At 38.1% G+C, this 15,540-nt stretch overlaps 1 protein-coding gene across 2 annotated transcripts in view; it reads right to left on the bottom strand.

The window, feature by feature from the left end:
• Sin3a (SIN3 transcription regulator family member A) overlaps window positions 1-15,540 on the bottom strand; it is a 42,204-nt gene that overhangs the window by 15,253 nt on the left and 11,411 nt on the right. For both annotated transcript variants that reach the window (XM_015480392.2, XM_015480393.2), the window contains exons 6-15: window positions 15,341-15,493; window positions 15,040-15,198; window positions 12,966-13,055; window positions 10,159-10,277; window positions 9,363-9,573; window positions 8,793-8,909; window positions 6,142-6,380; window positions 4,433-4,616; window positions 2,970-3,543; window positions 580-749 (exon numbers count right to left, since the gene is read on the bottom strand). In XM_015480392.2, coding sequence (XP_015335878.1) covers window positions 580-749; window positions 2,970-3,543; window positions 4,433-4,616; window positions 6,142-6,380; window positions 8,793-8,909; window positions 9,363-9,573; window positions 10,159-10,277; window positions 12,966-13,055; window positions 15,040-15,198; window positions 15,341-15,493 — 2,016 coding nt within the window. The remainder of the gene's footprint in view (window positions 1-579; window positions 750-2,969; window positions 3,544-4,432; window positions 4,617-6,141; window positions 6,381-8,792; window positions 8,910-9,362; window positions 9,574-10,158; window positions 10,278-12,965; window positions 13,056-15,039; window positions 15,199-15,340; window positions 15,494-15,540) is intronic.

Below are 15,540 nucleotides of genomic sequence, written 5' to 3'. Positions count from 1 at the left end.
CTTGACCATATATTACGAGGTATTTGTTACAGATATTATTGTAAAAAACCACTTATTTACAAACTTTCAAGAACAAAACATAAAACCAATCAAATGTGTAATGTGGAGTAAAACTCAAGATGGGTAAAATGGGCAAAATATTGAAAAAGATTTTATATGAAACCCTTCTTGGTTTCATATAAAATACAAGCAAGTACACAGAATTAGCATCCATGAATGAGATAATATTATACACTGCTGACTCCTCACAAACAAGAGAAAGAATAGGAGGGCAGGGAGCTGGCCTTTGGATCTCTGTACTCTGTACATGTGGCAAGGAAGCAAGGGTCTGAGGAGGGTATACACTACTGTGAGGGCACACTCGAGAATAATGGAGCCAATTCTGAGGCTGGATTAACCACACTTTGTTAACATGTGAAATCAGACTTCATCTTAACCCTGCCCTTTCCATTTCAGAATGATGCATTTATAAACACTGTTATTTGAACAAACTGCCTTTCCTTTTCCTACAGAAATCTTGCCTTTCTTTTAGGTAAGAACTTTTTCCCTCACAAGCACTAACCTCCACCATGCCCTCACCTGTCTGACGATGCTCTGGATAAGTTTGTCCATAGTAAAGGCAATGTAGGCGTGAATGGTGAACATCTCTCTCAGTGAATCTTCATACTGTGATGAGTCTATGTTGCCATCAAGCAGGCTCCGCACCATGTCCAGGAAAGCTGGGTAATAATCTTCTACATCAACATCCACTGTGGGAGAGATAAGATAGGTGAGGTCTTACCCTGCTAAGAAAAGATCAAGGACAGAGGGCAGGGAAAAATCCCACAGCTGGCCCAAACAGTATTTGAAAAGGCAAATAAATACTAGATATTCAAAACATATTCATTCAACCCACAGCAGACTTGAGATGAAATCTGACAGGTGGCTATAATCACCAGTGCTGGCTATGAAAGGACAGTGACTCTGCAACTTCAACAGTGACTTCTAACTTCTGATTGACTGTGCCAGAAAGATACTTTATAGCACTGCTGGGTTCTTCTTGATAGAACAAAATACACCAGGGGAGAAGGGCCTTCAAAGAAGTTATTTCTCTAGCCTGCAGAAGAGCATTCCTCACAGCAATTATTTGCTCATAAAGCTACTTCAATGAAACATGAAATATATTTGAGAAAAGACACACACTGTTCGCACACTAGCACTGGGAAATCGCTTCAGAACAGAAGTACAAATTAAATCCTCTATGAATAATGAAGTAATCTGCATTTGTCAAAAGTCCTTTTCTTTAAAAATGGATTTGCAACATTGTACTTCGAAAATTGCAATAAATGATCTGTACTTGCCCCACATGAATCACTGTCAACCTCTAGCTAGAATGAATCTTACTTATCACTAAAGAGACATCTGGCAACTAGCAGAGGGCACAAAGAACAGTAAAAGCTCTCTTGAGCTTACTAAAATAAGCCCATTAAAGTTCAAAACCTATTCTCTAAGATAGTGGCACAAAGAAGCTACCGAGTTCTTGGTTACATTCTCTTTCTTGAAAACAAAGGTGTTCACTAGAAAAACTCATTGAGCTGTACAATTCCGATTTGCTTACATCTTTGTATACATGTTGCACTTCCAAAAGAATGACTAAAAATGGGACTGGGGTTGTGGCTCAGCAGTAGATCACTCGCCTAGCACGAGCGAGGCCCTGGGTTCTATCCTCAGCACCACATAAAAATATTTTAAAATAAAGGTATTGTGTCCAACTACAACTAAAAAAATTTTTTTAAAAAATGACTAAAAATGAAAAAAAAATTAAAATACGGCTGGAGATGTGTCTCAGTGGTTGCCCTTACTTCAATCCCCAGTACTCCCACCAAAACAAAGCAAGTTAATAGCAAAACTGATCTATCTTCATTTTTGGAGGTGGGATGAAATCATTATGGATAAGCACAACAGTACAATTACTATGTAAAAGAAGGAACTGACTTGAATTACCTCAGATTACAACCAGTTTGAGGGATGGCACTATCACAAGACAAAACTATACTTTAAAAATCAGGTTAAGTCATGTCTCAAGCCAGAATTAGGCCATTATATCTCTAATTTCTATCCAAGCAGAGGAATCATTACACTCGGTCCAAAATTCTTTTTGAAACTAGGATTAATTCAGATAAGGGCTTTTAGAATTAATTCCCATTATTATTAGATTTTTAGTACACAGAAAATTGGGGCCATTCATGGGATTCCTACAATAGCACCCATTAAAAAGAACACCACCACCATCCCTCACTCCTCAGATTTTCTATTTCCTGAAGAACCCAGTAAAAAGGCCTCATGAAAAAGTTTTTGGCTCACAGGTCAAGTACCTAATTTATGAACTGAACTGTTATATGGTGGCTTCATTAACACTCCCTTATTTTCCTTTTCTTGAATTTTCTGTCTTTATTTTTATTCTACTATGCCTCACACCACCTGTATTACAATCTCCTTTTCAGAAACTATTCCTACTTATTAGGAATGAGCCATGAACCCCACTAAAGAGAAGTCCATTCTCACACATCTGAGAAAATTCCCATCTGTCTTAGGCATGATTAACTAGGAACTGATGTACTTTCTTGGTGTGAAATTGAAGTCTCTGTTGTCTGTACATTATGAAGTAACCCTGAGATTTACCACTTGGGCAGTTGATCTCCTGTCCCCAGTGTGTCTACAGTACCAACAATTGGTGCACTGTCTATGATCCAAGCAGTGTGCTATGCATATTTTCTTATTTCCTAGCAAGTCCATAAGGCAACACTTAGTGCCTCCATTTATGAAGTAAATAGGTTCGCTGTGTTAAAGTAAACTGGAGAGGTAGGATTTGAACCTAGTTCAAATATGGCCTGTACTCTATGCATAAAAGAAAGCACTACCAAGTATAACTAGGTAATGAGGTCCCCAATCCCACATATCCTCTGTGAACCAACAGTCTAGGCACTCACTAGGTTCTTTGAGCCGTAACTGGATGGCAGGGCTCTCACTCTTGTCTCGCTTTATGCCTAGCACTTCACGTTCCCACTCTCGCTCTCGGTTTTCTTCTTCGATTTGCCGTTCAGCTTGGGAACAAATGCGCAGCAGCCTCAAACACAGAATCTGGTGTAGTCGCATAAATATATACCAGTTGTTATTGACATAGAAAAGGTTGTATACTTCATCCATCCCTCTTAACTTTTGAGCTGCTGTGTTACTAAATAATAGCTTTGACTTAGGGGGACTGCCCCCAACACCATTGTGCTTCTTGGCTGCCCCTGTGGCTTCATCTACATCCATCTCTTCTTCTTCCTCCTCCTCTACATCAGAAAGATCACCTCTCTGAGCAAAGAGCAGATCTGGAATGAAATGATGCATGATTTGCTTGATTTTATACTTGTCCTCCTTCTGAATGCCTGTTTGCCTCTTCACATGATGGATAATCAGAGCAGCAGCATCTTCCAGTATCTGTTTGTCTTCATAGGCCAGTGAGAGGTGTGGACCAACAGGTACACCAGCATTCTCTTCTGTAGCCTGCTCTTGCCTCTGATGGGAGAGACAAAAGTATTGTGTGACATGTTTATATCCACAAACCTACAAGACTCACAAGTAGTACATTCCATTAACAACCACAGTGGTTAACTAATCCTAAAATTAAGGACTGACCTGAACAATAATTTCTGTGCCTCTTCCAGAAACAAATAGGTAACGTGAAGATGTGTTTGATGCAAAAATATGACTTAAGGGATAATGGGATAGAATTAGAACCATCTTTTACAATTCTGGATTAGTATCTGTGCAGGATACAATGAGGACTGGGACTCACAAAATAATCTGGGGGGGTGGGGGTGGGGGAGGGTGATAATATTACACTGAAAAAACATGGATAGGTTAAGATTATGTAAGGGCTCATTTACTATTATTTTTAAAACTCAGGAACATAGACAATTTCTAAGAATTCCCACTGTACTGCATTTCTATTTCCTAAGACTATAAGCTCACAGAAAGAATTAATTTCTTAGAATTCATCTCTGTATTGTAGCTCCTAGTACTATTTATAGTACTGATAAGTGTGCTAAGTAAACAAGAATTAAAAAGAGTTGAGGTCAATGATAAGTTTTTAGGTTGTAGCTGAGGTTGAAATGATCTATATGAATATGAATACAAGGCATTGTTTGAGGGAAATATATGGTGGAAGGAGTGGGAGGACGAAGGCATGAGGTAAAATCTGAAACTAGTGAAACTGTAAGTATAAGGGTAAGGCTTAAGTTTAAAATGGTAGGATCGGGAATATAAAAGGTTATGACAGCCATGAACCAAGACCTGGCAGGTCTTGGAGGGTATCACTTTCCTATAACAAAAGTAATTTCCAAAAATCAAAGCTATGCTGAACATGAAGACTGGAGTCTCTTCAGATGCAGAACCCTCAGCTCACCTCATCATAAATACTCTCAATCTCATTGAGTAAGCTCTTAGACCTCAGGACCTTGGTGTCATTTTGTTTAAAGTTGATGCCCTGGTGGTCCAGAGACTTCAAGTAGTATTTCTCGTTTTGCTCTCGCCACACCTTGTTAAAGCCTCTCTGAGCTTCTCGCCATTCTTCCTCTTTCATCTTCAACCTAGTGGGGGTCAGAAAAGGGGTGGAAACAATATGTGGGGATTCAGAGGGTTTCAAAATAAGAAAGATGGCAGGCTTACTTTCTTTCAAAAGTCAAAGATGCAAGGTCTTTCAAGATTATTGACAATTTGAGATAACATCAAACCAATCTTGAATTTTATTAAAAAAGAAAAATACTCATTCAAAACTTACTTCAGGGAAGTAATTTTCCCAAGTCAGAAATCTTACCCAGAACAGTTAATTCTCAGAAAGCATTTCAAGGACTGTAGGTGTAGCTTAGTGATAGAGCACCTGCCTAACATGTGTAAGGCCCAGGGCTCAATACCCAGCACCATAATTTTTTTTTTTTTTTTTTTTTAAGAAAACATTCCACACTATGGCACACAGTAGTAGATCATTAAGTATTCTTTGAAAACATGGTTCTTTTCCTTGGCCAGCTAAAACAAGGTTAAACCTATTTCTCTATTACATGACTAATGTTTACTAATGCTAAAGAAAATACAAAGTACAAGAGCAGAGAACTTGCACAAAAATGTTCATTTGGACAGTCTACAAAACTGCAACCAGAACAACTAATTCTAATGCTCCAGAAGAATAAAAACCAAAAAAACACTACAAGTAAAAAATACACTATGTCTCAAAAGCCAGAAGTTACATGCTACTGGTAAGAAGAATAATCAATTTGTGTCAGATCTTGAGGGGAAACCCTAGGTAAAAAAATAAAAAGCTGGGTATCTGTGAACTGTGTAGCAAACCAGAATTAACTTTTACCAGGTGACATTGAAAGGAGAGTCAGTTACTAATAAAAGAATTAGTGTGGGCAAGAGTGCTTTAGACTTAGAGCACAGGGGGGCTCAGCCTCCTGCACTAATGCCTGGACTTAGGTGGGCATAACATGTTGCTCCTTTACACCTAAGTCTGACATGGAAGCTTGTTAGCTTAGCTATAAGAAGTAAGATATTCTTGGCAAAAACAGTAAATGAGGTCCTTTTTCATAATGAGCATGTATCAGATTTTATAATGACAAAGTGACTTTTTTTATTAAAAGCTGAATTAAGACATTTACAGTAGTTAATCCTCAGTGGCAGGAATACAGATACTTGTTTCCTTCTTTGTTCTTTTTATATTTTAAATCTAAACACTCCCGAGATGGCCAAGGTGCCTACCTGTAATCTTAGCTATTTGGAAGGCTAAGGCAGGAGGAACACTTGCCCCCAGGAGTTTGATGCTGGACTGGGCAACATAGTGAGAACCCCATCTCTTTAAGCTCATTAACTAAAAATGATAAAACCCTTCAACTGTACACACAAAGCACTCCACTATAAACTTTCAAGATTTGTTCTTTAATGTTGGTTACACAGAACCCCCAAAAGAAGTTCTACTATCCAACCCGTGCGCCTGATATCCAAACACCAGAGCTGGAGCACATTGGAGGTCTCATGGGACAATCAGATTGAAAATTAAGAGCCTTATTTAATGAGACACTGAAACATACTAAAGCACGAAGGGCACATTTGCCTGGGTACCTTTTAAGGACAATAGGAACAGCAATGGAGGGATTTTTCCTCAGACCATCAATGATGTCAGCCGCTTTATCAGCATATATCCTCTGGAGTGCTTTTCGATGGATGACTTCCGAAGTACCCCCAAGTGTGTTATCCAGGCGAAATTTGGCTTGTTCCTCAGCAGACAATCGGGAAAGCTTTTTCTGTATTGCTTCTAGAACTCGGATTGTTGCTAGATTGGTCTCTAAAACTACATCAAGCTAAAGAGGAAGACAAAGGTGTCAGGATCTAAACCAGAATAGAGCAGTGGTTGGGAGAATAAAGTAGGGAGTCAAAACACTCTGGATTTGAATCTGTCATACTAGCCAAATATGGATTAAAACACCTACTACTCTCATGAAGTGTTTTTTTGTTTTTTTGTTTGTTTTTTTTTGAGTAAATGATATGATCCATGTAGAGTGTTTAACACAATGCCTGGCAAACAAGAAACAGCCAAGATTTCCAACACTGCGCACACACACACACAAATCCAATAAAAATGGAGTAGTAGTTATTATTATTCCTATTATCATTATTATCACCACCATCACCACCACCACCACCACCACCACAGTATGCTTAGAATTGCTAATCTTAGGTGAGAGGGATTTAAAAGGCAATTTCATTGAAAATTCTCTCTGAACCTTCCTAAATTGCTAAGACCTGTTACAGTTAAAACAAACAAACAAACAAACAAACAAAAAACAACTCCCAAAACTGAGAGTTCTACCCATGGTTCTATCTATGGGTAGCCACTTAAATTGTTACTGAACTGCTGGCACTTATTCTTAGGCAACAACCTACCTGTCCTGGCAACATTTAAATATCTTTTCCCCAAGCTTAAAAAAAGAATCTCTAAATAAGAAATTCTAAAAAAGCGAATTAATAGTCTCAAGGGACTAGTGTTTCCTAAATTCTCTTATTTTGGGGACTGCAGCAGGCATCAAGTATTTCTAGCTCTCTGCCCTCCCCAATCTTCCTGGCTCCTAGATGATTAGATAGGGTAATATAACTACTTCTGGTAAATGAGCTGTGATGAGGTGAGAAGCAATGTTTATTATTTCAAGACTGGAACATTTAGGTGTGTGAGGTCCTTCTGAGCTCTCTTCATTCTAGGGACTAGCATTCAAAATAGTAGCACTGTTAGCATAGGTCCCTAAGTAATTCTCATGAGCAAAATCCACTGTTAAACATGAAAACACAACATAGCATGATAAATAAGCCTTCTGTTTTTCTAAGTCACTGAGATTTGGGAGTTGCAACACTCCTTCAAATAGTCTATTCTGCCAAATTCGAAGCATATACACACACCCAACAAGCCACACTTCTTCTCCTTTGCCCTTAGAGTCATAAATGGAAAATGAAGATGTTGCCTCTCGTTTGCAGGCGTTAACAGTTGAGAAAGAAAAGGAACGACTTATTGTAACTGAACTGCTGGCACTTATGTTTTCCAAGTCATCTGACCTTGCTAACATAGGTAATAAAGAAATGCTTTCTGTAGTTTGATGAAAGTCCCCATGGGTGCTGGGAATGTGGCTCAGTGCTCGAATGTTTGCCTAGCTTGCCCAAGGTCCTGGATTTAATCCCCAGTACAGCAAATAAAACAAAACAACAACAACAACAACAAACAACTCCCCATGGAAGTTAAGACCTATCATGATTGAATTTTCTGCAAATGGCTGACACTCTTCATAAATCCTGAGGCTAAAGATGGCCAACCACTTGCCAGTAGCCAGGCAATATGTGGTTCCTTGTTGAAAAAGATATCTCCTATCCATATGAATTAGCAGAGCCACTCAATGTACACTAAACTGGATATACTTAATTTTACATCTGTAAAGATATACATATGTACTTCCCTTGACAGTAGCATAAGTAGACTTCAATCTGAATAATGGGGATTTGATTTTATTTCAGTAGTCCTCTCCTAATATAATAGCATTTTACTAACTCACTAATTTAAACTCTAGCTCACTCCTTCCCAACTACTTTAACACATAAAGCCCCCAACTTAATTTTCTTTCCAGAGAAGCCAAATCAATATGAATTACATGAGTGAAGAATTCACACCTTAAAACAACAACAACAACAACAATAAAAAAAAAACCAGGATTGAACCCAAGGGCATGTAACCACTAGCCACATCCCCAGTCCTTTTTTGAGAATGGGTCTTACTAAGTTGCTTATAGCCTTGCTAAATTGATGGGGCTGGCCTGGTACTTGCAATCCTCCTGCCTCAGCTTCCCAAATCACTGGAATTACAGGTGTGTGCCACCCCACCTGGCAGAATTCCAGTTCCCACAGTAGAATTGGTTTGCTAACCATACCAAGATACCAGGCTAAGCATAACAATACAGAGAACTTAAAAATATAAATCTTTCAAAACAACTTCAAGAAAGCAATATAGATCTTAAGATACTAATTTTACAGATACATATAAAATTTTTTTTCTAATACATTAGACAAAATGCAGAAAGCATAGCTACTATCAGTATAAGCATTTACCACAGAAGAATGTGAGTCTCTGGTTCTCTGATCTTAAAATAGCCAACCTTCACATATCATATTTAAGATATCCTTTCACTTAGTATCTCCCATTTCCACAAACTTCAAATGACAAACGAGTGTATTACCTCAAAGCGCTCATCTTCACAACGATAAATATGTTCTTCATACTGAGTCTTCTTAGAACTAACAAAGGTGGAGTCTTCAGACCATGATGGAAAGGAAACCCAGGTATCATTTAAAACCTTCGGGTAGAAAAAGAGAGACTGTAAACCTAACAAAAGCTTTCTGGTGATTAACCATTCTCAATAAATAGAGGCTCTTTTGGGGGGTACTAAGGTCATTTAAAACCTTCGGGTAGAAAAAGAGAGACTGTAGCAAACCTAACAAAAGCTTTCTGGTGATTAAGCATTCTCAAAAAATAGAGGCTCTTTTGGGGGGTACTGAGAATTGGTGCTCTACCACTGAGTTACATCCCCAGTCCTTTGCATTTTTTGAGCCAGGTCTTGCTAAATTGCTGAGACTGGTTTTGAACTTGCAATCCCCCATCTCAGCCTTTAGCATCACTGGGACTGCAGGTATAAGCCACTGTTCCCAGCTTGGAGAAGGTTCTTAATTCTATTATCCAGATAAATCCTTAAGCCCTGGTACCACTGCTCTCTTCTGAAGGAAGCTAAGAATTCAGGGCTGATCCTTACCTCTTTACAGAGAGGAGTCCGTCCTGTACACTTGGGCTGCTGGTAACTCTTAGGCAAGGCTCGATAGCTAGAGCCAAGCCGTTTACATGAGGCATAATCTATCTCCATGGCAATGCCCTCTGTGGCTCGTTCCTTCGGAAAGGTTTCCAGATGTACAGATTCCTTATAGCCCAGAAAGTTTTTAAACCAATTAAACAATTCAGGGAATTTCCTGAAGAATCAAACCAAAAACTGGTAAGCAATTAGAGCCATGATATAGTAATCCCAAGGTAAGACTTCCACTATTTGGGGTTGGGTCAGAACTCTGCTACCAGAAACAAATGCCATTGACAATTACTTCCTAAGAAACACCGGTTCTAAGCATTTGGTTTCCTGTTATAGAATGCTCTCAGATCAATTAAGGTGCTAATGGAAGATTTGCACTGAAACTAGGCAATAACCAGCCTTTTTTTTTTATCAAGAATATTGCTTCAGGGTTCACATAATTCTTAGGTTGTTAAATATAGTCAAGATTCTAGAACCTGGGAAAGATTTGTCTCTACAAACATCAAGCACTTTGTTAGAGAATCAGGAGACAACTAGTCTTGGCCATTTGTGGATAAATATTTCAATGTACACTCTGCCTAATTTCTAATCTCTAGAGTTAGATTAGAAGATCTCTTAGAACTCAACACTGGCATTTGAGTCAATTGACTTATCTCAATTAAATCAACTTTGCCTATCATATACTCTCACAAATCAATTATTACTTTATTTTCTTATCAGAATCAGGGGTTAAGTACCTCACTTTACTTACCCCAGAAAAGGAGAGACTAGCTGCACAAGTTCAGCCCGAGAAATCACCTCCTGGTTAAAGATAACAAGACAACGCAGGAAATTTTCATAGGCCTCTGCACTTCGTAGAGCCTTTCGCACCTTATGGAGATAAACAGAAGAAAGATGGTCATGTGGGGACTCAAGGACTTGAACTACTTTTTAAAAATTGGGGAAATTTTGACCTGATATTTGATGATAAAGGAATCAATGATAGTTTTTAAAAGATGCAATAATGATCATATTTTAAAAGAAGTCATCTTACTAAAATTTTTATTGATAAAATAATGTATCATCTGACATTTGTCTCCAAATAAGCTAGGATGAGTGAGAAAACATGAGTCAAGTGTACTGGCTAGGAGTTGGAAAGGGCAGAAGCTGGATGATATATAAGGGATCATTTTATTCTTTACTTTCATATGTTTTAGTATTTCCACAATAAAAATAAAAAAAATCCTAGAGTATACATCCTTATATACTTGCTTCTCCAGACCATGTTAGATTTACTGGAGCTTTTTTTAAAAAAAAATATTTTTAGTTATAGATTGACACAATACCTTTATTTTATTTATTTTTTCATGTGGTGTTGAGGATTAAACCCAGTGCCTCATATGTGCTAGGCAAACGCCCTATCACTGAGCTACAGCCCTAGCCCCTACCCAAGCTTTTAATGCTCTTCCTAACAGGGGGTTTAGAGCAGCAAGAATTTCTGTCAACACTGTTTTCAAACTAGTAATCTTAAATGAAGGCATTTTAAATTAAAGATACTTCTGTCTTCTGACTTGCTCCTTTCCCTTACTTCTATTTCACTGAACATTTTAATTACATACTTATTTTTTTGGTACTGGGGACTGAAGCCTGAGGCACTTAACTGAGCCACATCCCCAGCTGCATTTTTATTTTATTTTTTAATTTTGAGATAGGTTTTACTAAGTTGCTGAGATTACAGGTGTCAGCCACCATACCCAGCTGAACATTTTAATATTCCAAAACATAAAGAAGTCATTGGTACAGAAGAGAGTAAAACTAACCTAACTAGGTGACCAATCTGGAGTTTCAGTTACAAAAGTAAATAGCATTGTGGTTCTTTGGTGGGGACTGTAGACTGTCACCAAACAAAGTTCTTTATTATTAGCACTTCCCATTTCCACAAACTTCAAATGACAAAGGAGTGTATACCACAAAGCGTTCATCTTCACAACGATAAATATGTTCTTCATACTGAGTCTTCTTAGAACTGAACTAACAAAGGTAAAGTCTTTTCTCCAAGACTACAACCTTTAATAGTAGACTATTCTTTTCATAACTGTCCAGCAATAGATACTGTATGGAATATGAACTTTTAAAGCTAAAGATAAATGTACTGTACTTTTTGTACTATATGCCTATTTGCTTTTATTAGCTTCTCAATGTACACAAAAGCATACGTAAGTCTAACCCTATATACTCATTCAGCCTCAATGATCAATATATAGTAAATTTTGTTCCTTCTCTTTTCATTTCTTCTACCACTGACATCTTAAAGTAAGCTCCACATAGATCATGAATACATTCTTAATTATGTATCCCTTATTAAAAGCACTAAAAAAATATCACTACCTTTTACAGGAGAGGTCACATATACACAGAGACAGAAAGATATCATCTGCCTTTCTATAAAAATCCAGAGGTACAAGATAAGCTTAATCACCACCAGATCAATTCAGGCAGGTTCCTACAGTAAGAAGCCCAAATAGTTGCCAGCTACCCCACTCAAAAGTTGACTGCTAATCACCAAGCTAACTCCAAAAAGGAAGCCTGTTACAGGAGAGGAATCAAACTATAATATCACACAACATGGTTTGTACCAGTAATCTCCATTCTGCCTGCTCATTAGAAACACCTGGGGATCTTTGAAAACATTCCATTAAATCAGAATTCCCACAACACTATATGTGTTTACTGCAAATAATTATCACAGCAATTAGAAGATTACAAGTCATTTTGGGGCTGGGAGAATAAGTCAGTGGTAAAGCACACATCTGGCATATGTGAGGCCCTGGATTTCAATCCCTAAGAAAAAAAAAGTCCTAAGGGGGGGCAGGGGGGAAACGCTGCTAGGCACAGGGGTGTATGCCTGTCATCTTAGTGATTTGGGAGACTAAGGCAGTAGGATTGCAAGTTCAAGGCCAGCCTCAGCAAGTTAGTAAGGACTTAAGCACCTTAGTGAGACACTGATGCAAAATAAAAATTAAAAATGTCTAGGGATGTAGCTCAGTGGTAAAGCTCCTCTGGGTTCAATCCCTAGTATCCCTTTCACCCACCCCCACCTCCACCCCAAAGAGACATCTTAAATTCTCAACAAGATGCTGGTACTAACACTTCCCATTGTACAGACCAGTGCTAGTACAGAGAGGGCCCAACACCTTCTTTTGAGAGGAACATGACACATTTCTAAAAAGGCTTTCTTCCACCATGAAATGCTGTATATTGTCACAAAGTACTTCACAAAACCAAAAAAGAAAGTGCTACTACTTCTCTAGCAGGGCTAACAGTAGCTGACAGCAAGGACCCAGTTAAGAACTAGAAAGACCTAGGACTGGGGGTACAGTTCAGTGGTAGAATGCTTGCATAGGAATGTACAAGGCTTTGAGTTCAATCCCCAACACTGAAAAGACAGACAAAAAGAGAGGACATCCTAATCATTTTGATGCCTTTGGGGCGGGGCGGGGGGGGGAGCCTTTTCTGGGAATGGAGTGATTCTCCTTCATCATTAATAGCTAATATCAAACCATATTCATCTTTACTCACCTTATCAAAAAATAATGATTCAGTTCCAACCCCATGCTTGCTGGCATCTGCCATAGAAGAATCCTTTAGGCTGAGCAGTTTGGGTTTCTTCTGCAAAGGAAAAAAAAAAAAAAACAGATATGTGAGGCTCAAAGTGGACTTCTCTGACTTGTATTTTCATCTCTGTTAAATGGTTTCATTACTGAAATTGCTGCTGATGAATAAATTGAAATAAATAAGAATTCAAGTCACTAACTCACTTTATACCCTAAAAAATTTCTACTCTCTTTCTCTCTGTTTGCCTGTCAATTTGTTTCTCCATCAGAAACTCATAGAATCTCATACTACCCCTAAAATGTTATCTCCAGAAATGATCACAGCATTACTGTGGAAAACTTTCAGAATATCCTTACTTTTCCTAGAGGCCAAAAGTAACTTAATTTCTAATCTAGTACCACTGATTTCTTTTTCTATCAGATGAGGAAAAAAAAAAAAAGGCTATTTATAAAAACTATCTGGCATGTGTTGCCTATGGTAGACAAAATTCAATCTTTACCCTTTAATAATGTTTTAATTTAAAAATTCATTAAAAAAAACATACTTTACTTTCCTAATAGAAAGAATAACTATCTCATCAATAATATCCACTCAGAATAATTTAAAGGGAATGAACAGGCTATGCTATAGTCCTGTCAAAAAAATTTTTTTTCAGTGCTGCGGTTGAATTGAGGGTCTCACACATGCTAGGTACTCGAAGTCCAAGAATTTACTTTAAAAAACCCACTTCTCACTAGAAATTCATAAACTTTTTAAGAAGCAGCACATTTACCTTGGCCATCTCAGCCCACATTCATAGGAGCGATAGCCTCTGCTCATAATGCCTATAAAAAGCAGGTGGAAATTGTAGCTCCCAACATATTGTTTCCACCTGCATATCATCAATTATGGAAGGAAAATAAATCCAAGAGTGGAGCCTATCTGCAAAGATGATTCTTGCTATCCATATAATACCTTTACTGAAGTGAAAAAAAGAGAAATCATAACTGTTCAATTTGATTTCAAAAAGAGAAACCATTAAACACACACACACAAATTAGGGTCCTTCAAAAACGTTGGCAACACCTACTACGTCAGTCCCTGGAGTCAAGTCATTTGTTCACTAGTCACCTTTTTTTAAGTTGTAGTTGGACACAATACCTTTATTTTATTTATTTATTTTTATGTGGTGCTGAGGATTGAACCCAGGCCCTCACACATGCGAGGCAAGTGCTCTACTGCTAAGCCACAACCCCAGCCCCCAGTCAGTCACCTCTTACTATTAGAAATTTCACTAGCTTCTCCGATTCTTCAATGAAATTGTGTAGACATGTTTATCTTTTCCATATTACATATTGCTTTAGAATTCATGTAAGATTTCAACATTTGTTACATCCATTTATTCTTATTCCTATTATAGTTGCATTGCAAAGAAGGGGAGAAAGCTTAGTTTTCTGTAGACAGGCCATCAGTGTTTTACTATAACAAGAAGCATCATGTGATGGGTTACTAACAGGAGCTTAAGACCTCCTTCTGCTATAGCCCAAAGGCTCTGCCTTGCAGATTAAGATGATATAGATCAGATCTGGCAACCCAACAAAGAACCCTGGGCAGGACAGGCCCCTAGTTAAAGAGTTCTCACAAAGCACCTGGGCTATATTTGCAAGTAGACCCCAGAGACCATCCCCTTATATTTCTGAAACAATTATCAAGCTTAAACATCATCCTAGCAGAAAGCAGACTTAAAGAAGGGAAAAATTAGTAAATCTCATAAAGCCTTAGCAGCAAACAAAAATAAATAATAGCTCATAGCAAAGAAAATTAGAAATAAAACAGTCAAAAAACCACAATAATCCAAGCAACAAATATTATTCTAACATTCTTTTGCAAAACCAGATAAAAAGTTTTACGATTAAGTTTCTGTGACCTATACAACTTGCTATGAATATTCAGGATCAAACTGTCACCCTTAAGATAAGAACACACAATCAAACCTAGAATACTTGTATACTGGGACTGCTTGTGGAAGTTAAAATGAGTAGCTCCTGCCCATTCTCACCTTCACTGGAGGTGTGGTTCCTGTTCCAGAGTGCCTGCGGATTTGGCAGCCATTCTGGCTGGGCCTCTGTGGCTTGTTGTTGAGTTGGGGCTTCTTCACAGTGCCTCCATGGTCATTTCTCACAGAATCAACCTTCTCTGCAGTTGTTTTGCTTAAAAGCTGGTTAAGACACATGCAAGAGATTAATGCTCTGATCAAAGCAAGTTAAGTAGCATCTAGGAAGTCCCATTCTGATCATGGCTTACCAATTTATCTAAGATGATAATTCTAAATAGTGCAGTTTTTCTAAATTAAAGCTTACCACAGAGCTGTTGGCATCTGGTAGAAACTGTCCAAATTCTGACAAAAGATCTTCTTGGTTTTTAAAGAGACGAGCCACCTGGGCATATACCTCCTGCTCAGTCAAAGCTGGAGTATAGTTTCCTCCAGCCTCCTTGGCATTGCGTTGTTCTTTCTGAGGAATTGCAAGTAGGAAGAGATCATAGTAGAGGGCCACCGTTT

Source organism: Marmota marmota, unplaced genomic scaffold, assembly GCF_001458135.2.
Source record: "Marmota marmota marmota unplaced genomic scaffold, marMar, whole genome shotgun sequence".
Lineage (NCBI taxonomy): Eukaryota > Metazoa > Chordata > Mammalia > Rodentia > Sciuridae > Marmota > Marmota marmota.
This window is presented reverse-complemented; position numbering and strand designations above follow the sequence as displayed.